Here is an 18,605-nt window from a genome sequence, read left to right as displayed (position 1 = left end):
CCCTTTGCGTTGAAGGGTGCATTAAATATGCCTGTCCCATCATTAAAATGAGAGGTTGGATCTAGAGTCTGCTGACTTTAGAGATTCCTTCGGTGGCTGGTTTTGCAGAGACACCCAAATGAAGCCCTCCCATGTGGCACTGGAAGATAACTAGGAGGATGACTGGAGAGGCATACCAGTTAGCAGCTTGTCTTGAGAAGTACAGTGGCTTGCCCTGATTTATGGCAGTTACCTTCAAATTGTTGGTTAGGTATGGGTGACGAGCCCTGGGTGTTTTGTTTGCCGTCATTGATATAGTGTGCTGGCAAAGCAGCAGACACCATAGAATTCCAGGGAGAAACCGCAGTTTTCCGTCCACTGTGTGAGGTGCATTTTACAAAAAAGCCCCACAAAAGTTTGACAGAGGTGATAAATTCCCCTGGGCAACAGTACTAAGATCAGGCAAACAGTGATTTACAGCGGGATGTCCAGAGTCCTGCCTAGAAAGGGTATTTTCAAAGAATTAAAGAAGATGGAAGAGGATAGGCTGCAAGAACAGGCTTCTCTAAAAGCTGAAGTTAAAACCCCTTTTCATGTACCTTATTACTCCTTAATCTCAGCTACAGAACCCTAGTCAGGGGAAGTTTGAAGAATTCCTATTAGCTATGCACACAATTCACTGTAGACCGGTCTGGTAAAAACAATAATTTAACTTTAAGCTAGCCAGCTCTTCAAGCCTTCTGATGCCATTCCACTTTTAAGAAGTCCTATGTTTCATGCCATAAAGTTTGACAACTCAGGAATAACTGATTCCAAACCACCATAGTGAGGAAGGAAAATTTCAGGTTGATCCCATTGTAAAAGATGTACCTGATGGTACAGAAAGAATTCCATTTTAACATTGCCATACATTCTTGCACAAGAAACACTCTTATAGCACCATAGTCATTGTGGGCTGAGGTGTTGGATGTCATGTCCTCAATGTTCCAGGCAAACTCCATATTATCAGCCTATACACGGGTGGTCCTGCTAAACTCATAATCATACCTGCTGCACTCCACCAGGGTTGTCAACCTTACATATTACACCTGGTATAAATGATACAACATTCTGTATCAGAATAGCACCAATGATTTCCTAAACCCCCTATCGGTAGTTGCCGTAGAACAGATGACAAAGAAATGCATTTAGGACTAGCTTGGTCTGGAAGACTGTCCGATAGGACCTCGTATACTCTAATGTTTGTGCGATTGGGTCACACAACATATTGTATGTCACAGAAACAAAGCAAATTTTATTCTCGGAGTGTGTTTTTTATGCAGTCAAATAGATTGCTTTCTCTATCATAGAAGAGGACTTGCTTTAAAAAAATATATATTTAAATTTCGTTCCCCTGTTCCAGTTGTTCAATTGTTTATCAGTGAGCATTTTTAGTTCTCCCGTATTGGGGTGTCTTTCATAGATTCACAGGCCTGAATCATTCCCCGTCGTCGGAGTGGGAGTCCCACGGCACATAAAAAAGCAATAATATGCCATAATATCCTAGAAAAACTTGGTAATAACCAACCAGGAATTAAAGTAGCCCAAGCTACAAGAGAAAAAACTTCCACACTCATGACTATCCTAGTCATTTTGTATAGCCCAAACTGCAGCCAATCAGGCGACAGCACCCACCAGAAAGTTCTCCCCAGAGGCTCAGGCTCTCAGATTTTCTACTGCACGTCGTGTGAAGGGAGTCTCCCTGAGCTCTGCTCAGTACTTCTCTTTTTCCTTCAAGATTCCTTGACATTAAGATGTCTTCCTCAAAGAAATCGTTATTCAGACCTTGTGAGTCTTGTGGTAAGCTCCGGCTTTTCTTGGAAGATCCCCACAAGAAGTGCATTTACTGCCTCTACCCAGACCATCAGGTGAAGGACTGCAAGATATGTAGGACCTCCCCTCAGAAGACCTTCAGGGATACGGAGGGCCGCTTGCTTCTGTGGCTACAGAAGCTCTAGGATCAAGATAATCCTGTTTTTGAGGTAGGCAGTATTGCCTCTGGGTCTACTACAGCTTCTAGGAAGAGAGCTGCTGAAGAGGTGTTATCTTCTCCTGGGGCCAAGGTTGTGAAGAAGCAACAATCTTCTAAGGGGTCTGAGAGGCCTTCTACTTCTAAGGCTACTCCCCCTGCTAAGAGCAAACCTTTGCCATCTACATCCCTGAGAAGAGCGACCAAAAATGTACCTCAGAAACCAACTTCTGAGAAGACTTTTCCTCAGAAGAAGACCCAGTCGTCGACGGCGCCGTCGACGACTCCTTCGACGCAACATCTACTTCTACGGTAACCTTCTCTTCACCTAATCCTGAGATGATCATGTCGACAGCGTCTCCTCCGTCGATGTTGGTCTATGTCTCAGTCAAGCCTATCTCGTCGACAAGGAAATCTTCATCTGCCATAGTCACTGCCCTGTCGACGGCCAAGCTTAAGAAGATTCCGTCAACGACTGCTTCATCGTCAACGCCACCGTCGACGGTTGCTCCATCATCGTCGACGACGAGCTCGTCGACGACACCTACACCGTCGACGACCAGATCGTCGACGAAGGTTCCATCATCGACGAAGGTTCCATCGCCGACGAAGGCTCCATCATTGACGCAGGCTCCATCGTCGACGAAGGCTCCATTGTCGACAAAACCCTCCTCGTCGACGAAGACTACTTTACCGTCGACGACAACCTTATCATCGTCAGGGTCCATTCCTCCGTCGACGAGCCTGTCAACGGTTCCTCCGTCGACGCTGCAACTGTCTACATGTACAACAATCCATGTTTGGTCACCATCTACGGCTTTTACATCAATGCCGAAGCCTCCCTTGCTACAGAAACGCGGTTCTGGACTGGAACCTTTATCTCCATTGCACCTGTCGCCTCACAGAGTACCCTTACAGGTCCCTGAGAAAATGCTGGACTCTGAGGATAGTGAGGAAGATTCTGATTTGGATGGAAGGTTTGGAGCAGCAACAAGTCCTTGCTTATCTAGTACCAAGAAGAAGATCAAGATGATCAACCTTCGCCTGAGCATGTGTCATCACCCATTACTAGTGTGCCCACAGCTCAGATGCGTGTGGCATTGCTAACGAATCTACAGCACATGCTTAACGATTATTACAGGCGTTTTCCACCATCTGAGCCAGCGGACTCTGTGCCTCCTACACCTGTGGTGCAAGCGTCCACGTCTGATTTCAGGTCTCCAAGGCCTCCTTCGCCTGTAGCTTCCCATCATCCTGAACAATCATCTGACGAAGAAAAGAGAGAGAAAGGTGAAGTTAATGACAGATCCTTGTTGTCAGAGTGCGACGATTATCAGGTCCAAACACCTTCTCCTACACCTCCGGTTGCTGCAGATTCACCTCCAGTGGCTATTGGCCGTTTCCACCAGCTTATGGAAAGAGCTACACAACGTTTCCTTATTCCAATGGAAACTACACAAGAGGAATGCTTCCTCTATGACTTCAAGGACCAGCCAAGGAAGCAGACTAAGTCAATACTGATTGTTGAATTCATCTGGAAAGAGGGACCTAAGGTGATGTCCACTCCTGCTTCTATCCCTCCAGTACTGCAGAGAATAGTCAAAAAATATAAGGCACCTGAGAAGTCTCCAGCTTGCCTCATAGGGCACCCTAAGTTAGATTCGGTGATCGTACAGGCTGCACAGAAGCGGTCCAGAAATCCTTCATCCTCAATCACAGCCCCACCGGATAGAGATGGCAGGGGCAGGCGTCTAGATGCTATTGGGCAACGTGTGTCTACAATGGCAGCAACTACGGTCCGGGCTGCCAACTCTTTAGCCATTCTTGGCAGGTACGACCAGCAAATGTGGTCGGACATTTCGCCGTTTATCAACATGCTTCCAGAACCTTCCAAAACAGACGCTCTGAAAGTACTGCAGGAGGGAGAGAGAATCTTGGCCGAGATTATAGACTCTGCAGTTGATGTGGCTTCGACTGGATTGAGGCAGCTAGCGGGGGCTGCTGTCCTGCGCCGGAAAGGCTGGCCAAAAGCGACATTGTTTCACCAGGAGGTGCAAGCTAAAGTCTTAGACATGCCTTTCAACGGAGATATTTTGTTTGGCCCGCACGTAGAGGAAGCCTTGCAAACAATCAAAAAGGACACAGAAACAGCCAGATCCCTCGGCACCTTACAATTTCCAAAGCCGCCCTTTCGGGGTGCGAGAGGACGTGGATCGTCAAATACTAGAGGAAGTTATAGTCCGCAATCTTCCTACAGACCTTAGCAGGGGAATCAACGTTACCAGTCCCAACGTTACCAATTTTACGGCCAGCGTAACACAACCTATTCCCAAAACAAAAGGAAGCCTGCCTACCGCGGAAAGGATTCCAATAAAAGGCAAGGATTTTCATCACCTGCCACTGCTACTGCCACATTCCCACATAAAAATTGGAGGTAGATTTTCAAAATTTTACTCAACATGGTCCTCAATAACGTCGGACAGGTGGGTCTTAGACATCGTGGCCAAGGGCCATGTCCTCGAATTCGAAAAATTTCCTCCAAATGTTCCACCAAGGGGCCCACCTCCAGCTCATCTCAAGGAGTTGTTTTCCCAGATCAATCTGATGTTAAAAAAAGGAGCAATCGAAAAAGTCCCTCAGGTTCAGAGAGGAACAGGATTCTATTCCAGATTCTTTCTAATAAGGAAGAAATCCGGAGAATGGTGTCCAATTCTAGACCTTCCACAAGTACTTGAGAAAACTATTGTTTCGGATGGTATCATTCCAAGAAATACTGCATCTTCTATTGGCAGGGGAGTACATGGCTACCTTGGACCTTCAAGATGCGTATTTCCATGTTCCCATTTTACCCCGTCACAGGAAGTTCCTGATTTTCATAGTGGCTGGCAGGGATTTTCAGTTCAAGGTCCTCCCCTTTTGACTACGATCAGACCCCAGAGTGTTTGCAAAGCTCCTAGCTCCAGTAGCAGCACTCCTCCGGCTGGAGGGAATACAAATATTTCCCTACTTGGACGATTGCCTTATCAAGGCGGGTTCTTACGCACAAACAGACATCCATGTCCAACGGTGTCTGTCTCTCTTCCAGTCGTTGGGTCTATCCATCAATCTCAGCAAGTCACAACTGGAACCGTCCCAAAGGCAAGCTTTCTTGGGAGCAACCTTGGACACACAGCTGATCCGAGCTTTTGTATCGGACGAGAGACAAAAGAGAATACAAGACATGGCTCGGATATTACTATCAAGAAGGTCAGTTTCAGTCTGACAGTTCGTCTTTTCCGGGAATGGTTTCTTCTTGCATTCCTGTGATACCAAATTACCCCCTCAGGATGAGGCCTCTTCAGGAAGAACTCAATCTGCAATGGCTGCAGGTCTCCGGCTCATTCGAAGATCTCATTCAAGTCACCCCTCGAATCCGAGAGGCTCTTCTCTGGTGGATTCAGGAAAGAAATTTACAGAAGGGTTGCGCGTTTCTTCAAGACGCGCCAAACTACAAAATCACCACAGAAACATCCCTCGAGGGTTGGGGAGCACATCTTCAAGGGCTGACGGTCAGCGGGAAATGGAGCCCTCAACAGAAGGTCTGGCACATCAATCTATTAAAACTAAGAGCCATCTTCCTAGCCCTCAAGTCCTTTCGTGCAATCATTCAAGGGGCCACGGTATTGGTTCGCACAGACAATACTACAAGCATGCATTATTTAAACAAACAGGGAGGAACACGGTCGGTTCGTCTACCTCAATTAGCCCAGGAGATATGGACATTGGCGATACGACACAGAATCAATCTCTTGGCTGTTCATGTACCGGGAACTGCAAACGTTCTGGCGGACACCCTCAGTAGGTCAACGGTGTCCACACACGAATGGGAACTTCATCAACCAACGGTGGATCGGGTTTTCCAGCAGTGGGGTCATCCCGATCTAGACCTCTTTGCGACCAAGAAGAACAGCAAATGCCTGTTCTTTGCAAGCTGGCATCCCCACAGAGACTCCCACGGGAATGCGTTTTCGACCAACTGGTCTCAAATATATGATTACGCCTTTCCTCCGATACCGTTGGTTCCCAGAGTTCTCCCGAAGATGAAGAAAGAGCTGTGTCGCCGGATTCTCATCGCCCCCAGATGGCCTCGCCAATACTGGTTCACCAAGCTCCTTCTCCTCTCAGTCGATCCAATACAAGATTCGACCAATACCGAATCTCCTCTCCATTCAGAATGGCCAGATTTACCGTCGGGACCCGGCCTCTCTAAAATTAGCAGCTTGACGCCTGAGTACCTTGAATTCGCCCATCTCAATATCTCTGCAGATTGTAAGGAGGTACTGGCTAATGCACAGGCACCTGCTACGATAAAGACGTACAGACTTAAATGGAAAAGGTTCTGTATCTGGTGTCAATCAGCTGGGATTCATCCTTTTCAAGGAACGCCGGATCAGATATTGCCTTTTTTCTTACACCTGGCAAGATCAGGTTTGTCTCACGCAACACTAAAGGTTTTCCTAGCAGCCATTTCAAGGTACCGTCAAAATGGGTCCACCTCTCTTTATTCTTCAAGAATAATACAGCAGTTCTTTAAAGGACTTTTCAGAATGTTTCCTCCAATGTGTCGTCCACCTCCATCATGGCATCTCAATATAGTGTTTACGCAGCTCATGCACCACCCTTTTGAACCAATTCACAGGGTGGATTTAAAATTCCTAACATGTAAAGTGTCTCTGTTGTTGGCTTTGACTTCATCTAGAAGAGTCAGTGATGTCCAGGCTTTTACTGTCCATTCACCTTTTTTACAGTTCACGTCCAATTCAGTAGTACTTCGCACAAACCCAAAATGTATGCGTAAGGTGCCTTCGGATTTTCACCTGAACGAGCCAATCATCTTAAGGACATTTTTTCCTAATCCGCAATCCCCTGCGGAAAGGGCATTGCATACCCTTGACATCAGGAGATGTTTAAAATTCTATTTACAAAGGACCTCTGCAATCCGCAAATCCAATCAATTGTTTGTTGCTTATGGAAAAATACGAAAGAAGCAAGCAGTGTCTAAACAAACCATAGCTAGATGGATTTCTGCAGCTATTGATTTTTATGATACACAAGCAGGAAGACCTTTGCAGGCAACTCCAAGGGCTCACTCTACAAGAGCTGTGTCTTCCTCAACTGCTCTTTTCGCTGGAGTTCCTCTTCAGCAAATATGCAGAGCTGCGACCTGGTCTAGCAGACATACTTTCACCAAGCATTATTGTTTGGCTGCAGCCAGCGAGACTGATGCTTCAGTGGGTCAAGCAGTCCTGCGCAATCTTTTCAGATAAGGTGAGCCTCTGTTTCCCTCCTCCTCAGTATTGCTTTCCAGACGCTTATTTCATGCCTATTTTTATGTACATTCTCATGTAACTGCAATTTGTTTCATGCATTAAGGAATGAGGCATTTTATTATATGATTGTTTTTTTCATGTATACAAACTTATGCTACAGATAGCGTCTTCCAAGCATTATTATATACCGCTGTCTACTCTGATTCAGGCATGTGAATCTATGAAAGACACCCCAATACTGGAGAAGAACAATAGCTACTTACCTGTAATCTGTGGTTCTCCAGTATTGGTGTCTTTCATAGATTCACATGCAACCTGCCCACCTCCCTTCAGAGGCTCTTAGGCTAGGTTGTTTTACCTTCACTCCCGTGCGAAAAAAATCTGAGAGCCTGAGCCTCTGGGGAGAAGTTTCTGGTGGGTGCAGTCGCCTGATTGGCTGCAGTTTGGGCTATACAAAATGACTAGGATAGTCATGAGTGTGGAAATTTTTTCTCATGTAGCTTGGGCTACTTTACTTCCTGGTTGGTTATTACCAAGTTTTTCTAGGATATTATGGCATATTATTGCTTTTTTATGTACCGTGGCACTCCCACTCCAACGACGGGGAATGATTCAGGCATGTGAATCTATGAAAGACACCAATACTGGAGAACCACAGATTACAGGTAAGTAACTATTGTTCGTTTTTCATAGCATGATTGTACCCAACATGTTGCTAAAGCTATTAGTATGATTGAACCTACATCACATCCAAATAAGCCTGGACAAACGCAACACTGAATTAAAGGGTCTGTGAGGATCTAATTGTTGTTTCAGACCTTGTAGTGCAATCTTAGTGGAACGCCTTCAATCAGAAGAACAAGAAGACCTTCAATAACCCAGTCCCAAAGATTATCATTGGGATTGAGTGCACCGTGCAGGTGGCAATTTGAAGAGCAACTTCTGCACTCTTCCTGAACCTGCAAATAATTTCATACGGATGAAATCATTGAAGTCCTTTGTTCTCGTCTGTATTAATGTGGATGGGTAACACGTGTGCAGTGTATTCCATCGTCGAAGACTGAGGTTGAAGAGATGGATTGGTTCGTTTCTAACCCCATTGAACTGTGCTACAGAAGAATCAATGACATTTCACATGTTTTGGGCTGGAAGCCTGGAGAACTGCAACATGAGAACTAAAAGTACTGCTGTGTCTTTCTAGAAAACACCATAAGATGTAGTCCTGTGGTTTTGATAAGCTTGCCAAGATGTTTGCATATCCTTTTCACAAATAATGATCCATCAAGTGTTGTCAACGTGGGGACACCCCCATCGCATGAACATGCGCCTGTGAACAATAGTTATAAAGTTTCAGTCTTTTGGAAATGAACCCTGCTGTGTAAAATTCTGTTAATCAGCAGGTAACTTTAAATTACATTTTGTTTTACATTGAATTTTAAATGTGGCTGTCGACCACAGACATGTTTTTAAAGAAACCGTGATTTTGGACCAAATCCCACAATGCCCCACACAAGATCATGTATTGTGATTTAGAAAGCACAAATGAGGCCCAATAATTACAGACAAAATGTTTATCACTCAGGGACTTGAGCAGGATTTTGCCTTTGGACACTGTGTTAAAGGGTGTATGAAAGAGACTCCTACATTTGTGGCTTCTCTTAATTTTCGATGTCCAATATGCTCAAACAATTGCATTCAGGTTGCACCCAATGTTTCATGGACTGTTATTCTGGTTCTACTTGCATATATTCTTTATAGTCAATGGGCCAAACTTGGGTCTGCATTTATATCAAGCATTAAAAATGTAGAAACACTCCAGTGGTCCTTGCTATTTGGTGTGTGCCTGAATTTTAGCCAGTTTCAGAGACCGTGCATCAAAGTCTCACCAAGTCTGAATTTGAACAATCGGAAGACGCAAAGTCTGCAGTCTCCTAAAGTACGTTTTTAGTTTCTTTCTCATTTTGGGCTTGGGTCATAAACACACAGCAAACACAATTTCACGTGCTGTTTTGGAAACTTACATTGTCAATAGAAAGATTTGTTTTAAGAAAAAACTGAGCATAGCTGCTAAGTAGTGTACAGAAAGATGGACACGTTTATTATACATAATCGCTCCACCTGTTAGACTATGGATGTTACTCATTGCGTTTCTTGTGTACCTAGTGTTTTTCAGAACTGCTATTATGATTACAATTTGCAGATCTGTGCCACATGAACTCTGACTTTTTATCTCTGCTGTGATAATCATTTAAGATTTGCTGCTACCCTTTATTCCTTTATTTTTTTATTTTTTTTTTTTTTAACATAAAGTACAATGATATTTGTACACTCTTTGTTCTATTAGAAGCACTCTGTGAACCCAACTATCAGGAGTCTTGTGACACTGGTGGTAAATTCCCAAGTCAATGCTTAAACATATACAAACCTATAAAGCTTTTTGGAGTTATTAATTCAAAATACATTTTTGTTGTGAGTATTTGTATCTTCAATATGTTCAATAGACTACTACCATAGCCCAACAGTGTTCTCTGGCACGCAGCCAAAAGTCAAAACCTTTCTTTTGCTACCGCCAAAGTCAACATATTGATTACAGAATTTTTCCATAGTAAATGTAAGCCAGTAGTATAGAAGCAGTTTGTGTCTGGCCCATCTGCCAAATCTGAATTGTATTTCTTTAGCCTTATGGCAGAGAGGCAACCTTTAAGGGTGGCCTACATTCCTATCCAGGATCACGTTGGTAGGAGTAAGATCTTCTTCAATATGCCTTAAAAACCAGTAGAGTGTAAAGAGATTGCCACTGTAGCATATAGTAAAATTTGTAACTGCTTCATGAATTTGATCTTGCAAGGAGCAAATTAGTGCTGCCTCCCCAAGTCTCTGTCCTACATGTGGGTGCAGCAATCGCCTAAGCTGTGCTGTCCCCTCAAGTTGAAGCAACTGTGCATAAGTCAAAGTAATTGCTGGATCACACTAGAAAAAGTTTTCAATTCATTCCCATCATTTTCTTCTCTGTATATTTTTCCAGGTTTATCTGTCAGAACATTGAATACCTACTAGTGTTAGGAAGGTACTTTTTAACAAGTACTTTCTTGTGGAGGCAGTAGGATTGCCGAGATTGTACAGTGGACCTCTGCACGCAAATCCTTTGGGCTATTTTGAGTATCCCAAAGACCTTGACACATACAACTAGTGCTGAAGTGTCATCAGACCATAAAAATGTGATCAAGCATCAAAAAGAAAGAAAAGGACAAAGACTCTAATGTCACAGTATTGATAAACTCTGCCTTGAGGCAAATTTCCATTGGGTCCAAGGAACAACCACTTAAAATTGAAAAGACAACGACTTTCACAGTAAAATAAAATAGAAATCCTACTTTGCCAAGAAAGACCGAACTAACTTTTGAAGAAGCATGTCTTAGTCCTACATAAAGTACCCTGGAGAGTAGTTCAGTTGTAGAGAAGACCAACCTGCCATACCACAAACACAAATAGTGAATTAGAAGTGTTGTCTGCATGGCAGAGACCTAGTCCCCAAGATGGAATAAATATATACCAGCAGATAATCTGCATCAGCATACAAGATCAGTTGAGCAGAAGGTTAATCTGAAAATGAACCGGACGATAAGGAAACTAGTTTTCCATCTGCATACATTCATGTCTCCTTATTGTATCGTTTTATTTTATTACGCATTTCTAGTGCTTGTCCAGCATTAAGACAGAGGACCACTTCACAGATAACGAAGTGGCTTATAACCAGTACCAAAAAAAATCAAGGTTGCAGCAGGGTAACGACTCTGGTACTTTAGTCAGGGAGGTAAATGCTGAAGGAGTGTTATCGAATCCTTTTGGAATTCAAGAAGGTTAGGATTTAGCCTGAATCAGTTCGGAATCGACTTCAACGGTATAAGAGCTAGACAAGAAAAGGCCGGCTTCGATGTAATAGTTTTTAGTTTTAGGAATTTCTAAAATTATGTGATTTCTGCCTTTTGATGTTTCATTGACCACCGGTGAATTGGAGTTTGATCTTCAAATATGGAAAAAGGGTGTACAATATTGCTTTATGTGTTGTGTACGTTGTCTTGACTTCAACTCTGACTTCATGTGGGAGCTAGTGAATAGAACTTAGTATGGGAAATATGTGGTGATGTTTCTTTGCTCCTGTAACCAACCAGTATGCTGCATGCAGGATAGCTCAAAGGGGTGCAGTAGAACACTTAAAAACCCTACCAAGATAATATTACCTCTGTCTAGACCAGTGTGAGTGGTGGATGGTTATAGCTTCTTGAGTAGATGAAGTTTGTAAGAAGCAGATTTTGCTAACTTGTAGGTGTGGTCATTTCAAATTAGTTTTTGGTCTATGATTAATCAGAGCATCTCTGCACACGAGACAAGCGATGGTGTGGCGCTGCCATCCATTTTTTGACTGGGGTAGATAGTTGGTAGAGACTAGAAGTAGCAATTCTATCTTCGTGGGGTTCTGTTGCAGAGACAGTGATGACATAAAGTTAAGTTAGGCTACAGAAGAAGGACTTCAGATTTATTATGCTGGATATATCAGATACTCCGAGGTAAAGCAGTATCATCAAAATATTGATGAATGGGGATAGAATTATCTTGAAGTATTCTAGCCAGAGGTAACATTTATAAAGTGAGCAGAGGAGGTTCGAGGATGGATCTTTGCGGAACACCATATTTAATAAAATGTTAGGCTGATTCGAAGGAGGAGAGTTTTATGAATTGGGATCTTGAGTAGAGGAATAATTTAAGTCAACTACAAAAATGTTCCCCTATTTACAGTTGTTGATGCAAAGTTAGTGATGGTCTAGAGCATGGGTCTTCAAACTGGTGAACGGGTGCCCCTAGGGGAGCCTCAAGTGATCCCAGTGGGGGCACCAGGCTCTGGCCCAAAAAAGCATTATGCTTATAACAGTTCTTAGTCTTCAGCAAAAAAAAAATGAGTGACAGTAAGCCCCACTGTAATGGGCCGTCACTAACCTCTTTTGTCATTTATATCCTAGTTGGGAGTATGTGTCGAAAGGAAGGGACTTCAGATATTCTTCAAAACCCCCAACCTCATTTCTAATTATCACACTGGATACTTTTACACGTTAGTAAGGCCTAACTTACCAGAATACTGTACTGGGCAATCATGTTTGATTGCATTTTTAAAACTGTGACAGAACTTAACTGAAAAGTTTAAATAAGTCTAGACATATTTAAACATTGCCAGTTTAATAGATTATTGTGAAAATGTTTGAGGGGGAGCCTTGACTTACAATTTTCACGGTGGGAGCACAGCATTGAAATGTTTGAAGACCATTGGTCTAGAGTATACCTAAAAGTAGCTGGAGCCATGAATCTCCATGATTTTTAGGACATCATAAATCACCTGAATGGTTGAAATTTTGAAACTAATTTAAATAACAACTTTTGTATTTCAAAAAAACTGTTTTATACAAACCATATATGCCGCTCTGCCTAGAGTAATATGCTATTTATAATCATTGTCGAAGGGAGTGCATAATCCAATTTAGACTTCACCTCTATTGAATCTTAAAACCTCCCCGTACTCACCAACGATTTGTAGCAATCATTACACTATACACATTTGCATATGTACGTTATAAGTATTTATAAATGTATAACTATAAGTACTGTTTTACCTAATTTCTTGATACACCTTGGGGCCTTGCAGCGTTGATGTAGAGCGGCCTCTTAATCCACTTTCCATGTTCCTTTTCCCCTTACTGCCTGGTGTTGTCCAATCGAAACTGTACCCCACTTGGTATGAATTAGAATGTTGCAGATTGATTAATGTGACCATTTCGCTAGATCTTTTACAGCCTACAAACCTTGCCACCCTTGCGTTATTCTTAAAGCCTTTTCTTTCTTGTAGGTTGCGTATGCCATAGGAGTTGCTCGCCCTCTGTCAGTTTCATTGTTTACGTACGGTACATCCCAGAAATCTGAGAAGGAGCTCCTGGAAATTGTGCATAAGAACTTTGACCTGCGACCAGGTGTCATAGTCAGGTGAGACCCAGGATTTTCCCATGGTGCAGAGCAAAGAAAATCATGGAACTAAAGCGCAGATGAACAAAGCAGACATATGATTCTGCATCCTGCAGAAGTTGAGTCTGATGTGTATACTGTAAGCCTAAATCAATTAGGATTTTGTGGTTCAGTCTTGGGAAGAAGTGTATCTTTGTCGTGCTTGCCGCAGGTGATGCACTGCTCTGAGATGTTTTTCAGCAACAGCAGTTGAGTGCAGCAGGATCAACAGAGTGGCAGATGACTTGAAGTTGAAGTTATAAACTTTTGTTTTCTCTTAAGGGATTTGGAAACTCCATGGAAAATATTCTGGTCCTAAGAGTAATTATAAATGAGCATTGAAAAAGCCAGTAGGTTTCCCCTATGCTAGAGCTATTGACTTTGTCAATGGTTTTTACCTGTGTTGTGCAGCAGCACAGAGTAGCGTGGAGTGGCATGGCGTAGAGTGGAGTACAGTGCCCCCAGTGATAAAAACCGGCCTCCAACGGCACAATACTGGCCCCCGGCCCACTTGGGAAATGCCTGTGCCCGCTAGGGCCGGTCCGGGCCTACATAGAGGAATCCTTGCTGCACCAGTTGTGTTCTCGTGCCCAGGCATCCCTCTTCTTCTCTGTTACTTGTCACAGATTGGAAATCTGAAGATCCAGAACTCAGGTTTTTTTTATTTTGGCGATTTAAAAAAAGAAAAAAAAGGCATCTGCGCTTTCTTACTCACTTAATGATACAGTACAGTCTATGCTTCCAAATTAACTTTAGATCCCACTGCAAATATTGAAGCCAGCATCTGTGAACAATTAAAGGGTCACGAATTTGATATGTTCTTATTTCTGGTGTTTATTGTCTTATTTGTGACAAATCCATTATGTTCATTATTTTCTCTCCTTTCCCTTTCTCCATTAGGGATCTTGATTTAAAAAAGGCAATTTATCAGAGAACTGCCTGCTACGGACATTTTGGACGGTGTGAGTTTCCATGGGAGGTACCCAAGGAAATTATCTTCTAGTGCAACGCAATAATTAGCCCACCCGCCCCCTATCCCACGGACGAGAAAGGGGGATCTTGCATCAGAGCGACTTGTGAATTCCACAGACAGTCCGGACCTGCCTCAAGGAATACAGACACCGCCTCAAATACTCACGATATTGCACCTTTTGTGCCTTGCATTTGAGGGTTCTCCAGCCATGCAGATGCTTCAGTTTATTGCAGCTGGCTTACATCAGACCCTCTTTCTGTGCTATTCAACAAGCACATGCTTTTTAAATTTTGCAATGCTGCTATATTGGTTACAACTACAAAATCAGTCTCACACTTTGGTGAACTTGGAACTTGCCTCAGTTTCCAGAGCACCTGTGTTTTAAGGAGGAGCTTGTGGATGCACAGGTGTTTTTCAAGATTACATGGTCATGTGTGGCCATGTGGGGGCCAGTTTCCTTGTTTTAAGTATGTCTTAATATATAGTGTTTTGGATGCTGTTGAAGGCTCTTTCGTGTAGGTTACCTACTTAAAGGAGTATTTCTGAGGTCTGCTGGGCCTACAAGAGGGGGATTGTTAATTTCGTCTCCCCCCAAAAAGATGTTCGCCAAAAATAATACAGGCTTTAAGCCTCTTAAAAGAATACGTTTATGGCATGTCAAAGGTTTTTCACAGACTGTGCCTGGTGACTAACTCATGAGCAGTATTTTGGTATAATATAGGTGCTGCAATTGATGATCTTGTGATTGGGAGAGTGACTGAAAATGTAATCATTTGTTGGCCCACCATAATTTCTGCTACGACTACCTCTAAAGTAAGCTATTTCACTATTTTTGTTTGAACTGGAATGTTTCGCCTCTGGGATCAAAGTGTGGGAAACTTGTATCTGTTTTTATGGAAACCCACAGACTGCCCGTGGCAACCGAATGCACACAGCATGTTTTAATTTTTTAATGTAGCTCTAACAGAATCACCAAATGTTATTTTATTTTAATTATATTTTTTTTAAACTAATGCTGTAAATGACCAAAGCTGATAGACTGTTGCCAAGCTGTTACTGCCACAGTGGAACCGAAGCCCATCATGTTGGCGAAACGGCATTGGTAGGAGGCAAGGCATCTGGGGTCCACCAAGGGCCAGAGGAGCAAATCTTGATGTTTGGATCCTCTGACAGTAATCTCAACAGCAGGAGGCCCGGAGAAGAATTTGGAATGGAGGAAAGATGGGAAAAAGCACATAGGAAAGCTCTATTTTATTGTCTTTGCATTTTGTTTTTCCCCTCATTCTGCCTGTTGTAGCAGACTGTGCCAGAATCAGACTGTCTTTTGTTACATTTAGGCAAAACACCAAGCAGTGCCCGTGACTGGTCTTAAGAGGTCAACCTATGAAAGCGGCAGCACAGTAATAACCTTTAGCTTAACTTGATGCAAATCCTTGCTGTGGACACTTGTGCCTTGCTGCATCTCGAATTATATAGCTACAAGGAAGCGATGTAAACTTGTTCGTATCTTTGCTCACGTTTATCACAGCTCTTCTCTGTCAACACGTCTTTTGTCTGACATTCCTGTCATAGTTGCACCTCTCATATGCAAAACTTTCTGCTCCCAGACCTTCTTTTAGTTTTCCTTAGAGACATCTTGTGACGCCTTCCTGGTCACACGCTTGAGAGGATGAGCCCCTCCCCTACCGCTGACCTTGCTTAAACTCCTCTTCACTACTGCAAGTATTAACTTCCCCCTCACAAAAGAAAACGTGTCTACTGTTGTAGACCTAGCACAGAATGCCTTTATGTTGTCGGTGTTTTCCAGAACTCCTCTATGACAGAATGCCCACCACCGCATCTTCTAAGGCAGATGCAAGTAAAAGTTAGTCTTTCAGTTCTTTATACAAATGGAAAACTAAACCCATCTGTTCAATACCTATACTATCGAAATATGTATCTTGTGAATAAAAACCACTTCACCGCCCAGAAAAAAAGGAGAGATTTAAATAGAGGTGGGTCGCCCGTTTTGCCATGGATGAGAATTTCACACAAAAACGGCAGATCCAGTTTCAAGCAAAGGTAAAGTGAACAGACTAAAGCTGTGGGATATGGTGTTTAAATTTAGTTTGTATGTTCTTTTATCCAGTACAGTGGAAATCTGCTGCTTTTTTCCTCTTATTTGAAACCTTCTCTTGGAAAAGTTTGAATTGGGTTACAGCTAATGCTAAAATCCAGTGCTTTTACTAATATTTTTAAGTGCATGGTCATTGACATTTTTTTAACCTGAGGAGTATCAAGTAACCTATCCAACAAGAGTGACATGCTAAAACAGAATCCTTCAGGCAAGAACTGAAACTAATGCTATTTTTTAAATTCATTTGGTGATTCATTGATTCATTCGTAAAATCAGTTTTACCAGTCCATTGCATAGGAACTTTCCTAAATAAAACTTTCACAAAATGTATGCAGTTTTAGAAAATCATTACTTTCCTCAGTTTGTTGGCCTAAGGGTTCATATGTTGTTGCTAGTTTTTTTTTTACAAAAGAAGCTACATGTTCATTATAAACATTGTTTTCAATACCCTCGCTTTAGCTTGACAAATAGGCGCTCAAAGAAATCAAGAAATGTCTACTAGACCAACACACATGAACTAAGTCACTTGACCCAATGGGTGTTATTCGACCAGCAACCGGCCTTTCATGGTGATCCTGCCTGCTTCTAGCACCAGCAATCTTTCAGTCACTGGGCTAACGTGATTCAACGAAACCCAGTCCTACCAGGCTTTCAGCAGCAACTCTGTCAAGGGACTGGTCCTTATTCCGGCCTACCAACCTGAGAGGCAATCTAGGCTTGTGACTGGCTAGTCATCAGTTTTGCCAGCTTCGCTGTGGTAATTCTGACATGATTGACTCTTGTCCAAGTCTTTCCTTCTTTTACATTGTTTACAAAGCCATCGTGATGAGTAACCCTGCTTATCTTCGACATGCTCACCATCTCAGGTGGTTTTTCGAAACACCCCCAGCCAGGACGCCATCAGACTGCAGGTGAAGAAGTTTAAAAAAGAAAAAGTAAAGCAGCAGACCAGGATCTTGAACAACACCCTCATAGCCACGCCAGCGCAGCTCTAGTTTTGGGAAGGGCTGCAGATTAAACTATTTAAAGAACACTAAATCACAGTGCATTAAACTTCCACAAACCAGCTACCTCGCCTATCACTCGTGGAATTAATTACTATTTATTACAGTGCTACCTGTAAAGGTGGGCTGGCGCTGATTATAATAAAGGCAAGAGTAGATTGTATAGTAGCACAAGTTTAAGTATACAGCCACGTTTGTCATAGCCCTCATGAAAACAAGTAAATCACTACTGGATCAAAGAGGGGATGGGAGGGCCCTGTTACCCACACGTACTTCATTGTACTTCGAGACTGTTAGAAGGTTGGCATTTGTGGAGCCTAAAGTTCTCAGAGGACAATCGCTTTGAAATGTGTGCTAGTCTTTTAGCCTGTACAGCTCTCTGCTGCCTTTTGGCTAGGTGTGCGCTATAGAAATACCACATACATATGTACATTTTTGGCGGGATACTGACTGGTAACTGGAAAGTGATCTATGGGCCCCATGTTATGTGACGTCTTCATCCAGCCTGACTTTTTTAGCCAGCCTCTGTGCTTTCTGAAATGTGTGGTTTTACTTTCCCCCCCCAACCAAACTGTTGGCTCCAAACTAACTGCAAGTAAAGTGTTCTTGCCTAATAAATATTAACTGACTGTTTCACACGCTACATAGGGCCACTTAGCAGATGTGTGACTGCTCTCCAGACTAGTAACTTATCTGAGGCAGATTGAAGAGACTCAATCATACAAGCAACACATGTAAGCTAAATCAGTGTTGCTTTGGTAAATACATGGATTAAAAAATGTATACACAAATGAACACTTCAAGCAATTCTTTTCCATGCTTCCAGTCTTGGACTGATTCAATTCCTTATCAGTGCATAATAAGTGATAAGCTTATAACTGAGCGCAGCACTGTCAGTGGGTTTAGGGCTGCAGAGTTTCTAGAAGTAAAAGGGGCATGCATATCTGCTAAGTAATTTGCTCAACACTTAAGTTGAATTCAGAGACCAAGCACATTGACAAAGTCCCCACATTGACCTTGACTTGGTCATAGTCCCCATCGCTGCCTCCATACCTGCCTGCTACAAGATCGCCAGCACAAACCCGGAGGCGGAGTCACCAACATATTCAAGGACACCTTCACATTCATCAACACCACGGACTCAGCGACCAGCTACATGGATCACTTC

At 42.9% G+C, this 18,605-nt stretch overlaps 1 protein-coding gene across 1 annotated transcript in view; it reads left to right on the top strand.

The window, feature by feature from the left end:
• LOC144754670 (S-adenosylmethionine synthase) overlaps nucleotides 1-16,763 on the top strand; it is a 135,675-nt gene extending 118,912 nt beyond the window's left edge. Inside the window, exons 8-9 of the mRNA XM_078642756.1 lie at nucleotides 13,193-13,326; nucleotides 14,245-16,763. Of these exons, the coding sequence (XP_078498882.1) occupies nucleotides 13,193-13,326; nucleotides 14,245-14,347 (237 nt within the window). The 3' untranslated portion in view covers nucleotides 14,348-16,763. The remainder of the gene's footprint in view (nucleotides 1-13,192; nucleotides 13,327-14,244) is intronic.
• The last annotated feature ends 1,842 nt before the right edge of the window (nucleotides 16,764-18,605 follow it).

The sequence above is a fragment of the Lissotriton helveticus genome, chromosome 5_1 (genome assembly GCF_964261635.1).
Source record: "Lissotriton helveticus chromosome 5_1, aLisHel1.1, whole genome shotgun sequence".
In the NCBI taxonomy this organism is placed as follows: domain Eukaryota; kingdom Metazoa; phylum Chordata; class Amphibia; order Caudata; family Salamandridae; genus Lissotriton; species Lissotriton helveticus.
The sequence above is the reverse complement of the archived record's forward strand: the minus strand, read 5'-3'. Positions and strand labels throughout refer to the sequence as shown.